At 59.0% G+C, this 3,772-nt stretch overlaps 1 protein-coding gene across 1 annotated transcript; it reads right to left on the minus strand.

The window, feature by feature from the left end:
• Positions 1-416: 416 nt before the first annotated feature.
• Positions 417-3,620, minus strand: CUNH1orf216 (chromosome unknown C1orf216 homolog). The gene is made up of 2 exons (XM_017736273.1): positions 2,897-3,620; positions 417-2,783 (listed from the first exon to the last, which is right to left on the minus strand). Exons 1-2 carry the CDS (start codon positions 2,920-2,922, stop codon positions 1,949-1,951), a joined length of 861 nt encoding a protein of 286 aa, XP_017591762.1. The 5' UTR covers positions 2,923-3,620; the 3' UTR covers positions 417-1,948.
• Positions 3,621-3,772: the final 152 nt, after the last annotated feature.

The following is a 3,772-nucleotide window of genomic DNA, read 5'->3' on the forward strand; positions in this document are numbered from 1 at the left end:
GCCAGGAATCCGGGAATCCGGTCCCCCCGGTTCCAGCCACGTTCTCCTGGGGCAGAAGGTAAATCCTGCACTCAGACTGTACCACAGCGCCGGCTGCCTGCTGCCCCACGGCCACGGGAGAGACAGGAGGAGCAACACATGCCGGTGTTTAAAAAATCTTTAGAACTTAAGCCTGGATGAACTGCTGGTGCTGGCACAGCGTGGCTGACCCAGCAGGCCAGCATGCCCAGGGATGCAGGGATGGGAGGAAGGTGCCAAGACCTGTGCCCTCGAGCTGCCATTCACCCACGGTCCCACCTGCGCAAGCTCCAGCCCCTGCGGTGAGCACGGGGCGGCTGCTGCCAGCTTGGCAGCTGGGAAGCTTCCCTTGCTTCCCAAGCTTCCCTTGGGAAGTGAAATAAAGGAACAAATCCAGCTGGAGCTCGGCTCCTTCAGCTCCAAGGTTTTTATTAAGGTGCGCAACATGCCCACGATCACAGGTCTGGGATGTGACACAGGCAGCAGGCGCTGGACGCGAGCGAGCAGGAGGGAGGTGAGGGCAGCATGAGCCTTGCAGGAAGCTGCCAGAATCCTCCAGTGCTGGCACAGGTTGCTTTGAGCTGAGTGCACCCTTTGCAACCAAAATGTCCTTTTTGGAAGAGGATTTTTGTGGATCTCCTCACTTCACCCACTGGCAGCAGCCTCAGGGGGAGCAGAGCCTGGCTGTGCCCCATGTGGGGCAGGAGGAGGCTGGTGCTGCCCCCGGCCTGTGGGTCGCTGGTGGGCTTGGCCATGGTTGTTCATCCATAGTCCAGGAGCATCTGGTGGGTGGTGGGTGCCAGGATGTGACCAGATGGTGCTGGTCACTGGGGCCCTGGTGAAGTGGCTCCTCTGATGGCAGGAAGCAGTCTGGCTGGGGGGACACGGCAGCTCTGGAATCCTGCATCACCCTCCTTTTGTAGATGCCAAATGGAATCAGTGCCTGGCTTTGCTGGGCAACCGGGGCAGGATGGGGAGTGCAGAGCCCTCCAGCTGAGCCCTCACTGCCCACTGCTGCTCCTCCACATCAGCACTTAAATGGAATATGTGTCCTATGGATACACAGCAAAGCACAGCATACACAGCAGCTCCTTTTCCATCTCTAGTTAAAACAACTGTTCTTTGGGTTCTGTGTACAGCTCCCACTGGATAAAATGAAGATTAGAAAAAAATATTTCTTTGCTCTCAAATGATAAATTAATATAAACACCAACACCACAAGTTCATGAGCAGCTTTGGGATCATGCACTGAGTGAGAGCATTGCCCACAGCAGACAGACGTGCACACACACATAGACCTAAATTAACTTTTCTCTAATACTGACATTAAAAACATATACTGGTGTTGGATCATTTGACTTAAATTTTCAGTATTCTGAGGTCACTTTTCAGAATGACTTTTTTTCTCTCTCTCACAGCCCAGGACACCTCACTCTCACCAGCAAGCAACGTTTACCAGAGGCTGGGCTGTGGCTGCAGGGACACACCGGTGCAGGTGCGATGTGATGGAGATGAAGCACATGCTGGAAGTGCTTTGCCCAGGGAGGTTTAGAAGCTTCACTGCCCTGGGGCCCTCACTGCCCTGCAGCTCCAGCATGGCCATCCCAGCACTGGTGTGGCTCAGCCAGGCTCAACAATGGACTTAGATTAGGCTTAAAGATGAGCCTGGTCACCTCGGGCTCAGCACACTCCAAGGTCCTGAGGTCAACCCAGCCCAGTGCGACCCCGGACTGGGGTGCAGGACAAAACAAATTCCAATGCACAGGGTAATGGAGATGAATGGGGACTCTTGGCTGCATTGGAGAGACATGGGAAGGGCAGGGTGGGCACCCAGGGGCCCGGTGAGCGCTTGGCACAGGATGGAGATGCCACCAGCCAATGCCACACCATCCAGAGGGTGAGGGCTGGGCTGGGCAGCACTGGTGGCACCTCAGGGGCCAGGGGCGGCCGCAGCAGCAAGGCAGGGCGGGCCCTGCTGCATGCAGCGGATGAGCTCCTTGCGGTTATCCAGGATGGTGTCGAAACTCTCCTGCAACCGGTTCTGCTGGTCCACAACTTTCTGCTGGAGGCCGTGGATCCAGCGCAGCAGGGCCAGGCGCCGGTACATCACCAGCTGGATGTGGTGCTTCTCCTTCTCCTGCTCCTTGAAGCGCTCCTTGTCCTGGAGCTGCTGCACAGCCTCTGCCAGCGCCGGGAAGAAGGTCCCCGGCTCGGGCTCGGCCGCCCCTGCCTCAGGGGGGCTGCTGGCTCGGGGGGCAGAGGCAGGAGGGTCCCAGGTGGTGCTGCAGGTGCTGTCGGGGCTGTCGATGCTGAGGGAGCTGCTGGCGTAGCCGTTGTCCTCTGCAGGGGAGCTCGGGGGCTTGACACATCCCCTGGCCCCCTCCTCGGCAGTGTCTTGTCCCCCTGCCCCGCCGACCTCCGCTCCCTCGGGGGGGCTGCGCACCCCCTGCTCGGGAGGCACGTCGCCCAGGCCCGGGGCGGCGTCCCTAAGCTGGCCCTGGACCATCTGTCTCTGCATTAATAACAGCAGATTATCAGACGGATTTGTGGTGTTTTCGCTCTGGCTGGAGCCCTCCTCCGGCGGGGACCCGGGCGCTGGCTGGCTCCAGTTCTCGTTGCTGTCACACACCTCTCCCACGAAGTTGGAGTTGGAGTCTGGCCCATGTCCTGCCCCTGGGATGGCCGTGCCCGGCGCTGGGGCCCCCCGGCCCTGCTGGAATGGGGCATTTCCCGGGCAGACAGCAAACATCTTGCTGGTGTCCTGCCTGCAAGAGAGACATGGAGCCGTGACACGCCTGTGGGCACCTGGGCTGGCACAACCAGAGTTTGGTTTCCCTGCAGCTACAGTGGGGAAAAACACTCTCTTAACTTTATTTACCTCTTTAAAGGTACCGGATCCATCATAGGCTCAGGGTTCCTGGGTGTTTGACTGCTGCTCTCAGCAGGTCCCCATGCAACACCATGGAATCATGGAATGGATTTGGTTGGAAGAGACCTTAAAGCTCATTTCGTTCCAACCACTTGTCACAGGCAGGGGTGCCAGTCATCCAAGGGCATCTTCCCACCTGATGCAGAAGCTCAAGGAGGCACCTCCCATCCCATCTGTCTTCCCTGACAGCTCCAGTCCAACCCCATGTTCCTGCAGCATCCCCTGGGTGATGCCAAAGGGCATCACGGGGAACAGGCACGCAGCTGCAAGTGCTGCTGGCAGCATTTGGACCGTGGCTGATGCAATTAATTCCATGCTGGTACAGGTGCACTTGGAACACAGCTTTCCCAACAGCAATAAATGACTTTCAGCAGGTGAGACTGCCTGGGCTTCTCTGCACAAGCCTTGCCATCAACCCTGCATCAGGACAGGGGGCTGGCCTCTGCCTGCGCCCAAACCGGTGACCCCACTGGCCTTCTTTCTCTGCAGGGCTGGGAACAGACTGGGCCAGAAAAGGAAAGGTTATCCCAGTGTTCCTTGTCGGGTCCCTGGCAGCGAGAGGCGCTCTCCAAGCTCTCTCCTACAAAGACACGCTCACAGGAATCCCAGGAAGGAACCCATCGGGTGTCCCGGTCTGACCCCGGACAGCAGCGCGGCAGCAGGAGGGGTGCAGGAGCCCGTGCCCAGCTCAGGGTGCTGCCAGAGGCCTGGGACCCCAGAACCCCCGCCCCGCAGCCCCCCGCACTGACATCCGCTCTGTCCAGGGCTGGGTGACACCCCCGTAAAACCGCTGCACCCCACAAAAGAGCTGCACCCCATCCGACC

This window comes from Corvus brachyrhynchos, unplaced genomic scaffold (genome assembly GCF_000691975.1).
Source record: "Corvus brachyrhynchos isolate BGI_N302 unplaced genomic scaffold, ASM69197v1 scaffold65, whole genome shotgun sequence".
NCBI classification, from domain to species: Eukaryota; Metazoa; Chordata; class Aves; order Passeriformes; family Corvidae; genus Corvus; species Corvus brachyrhynchos.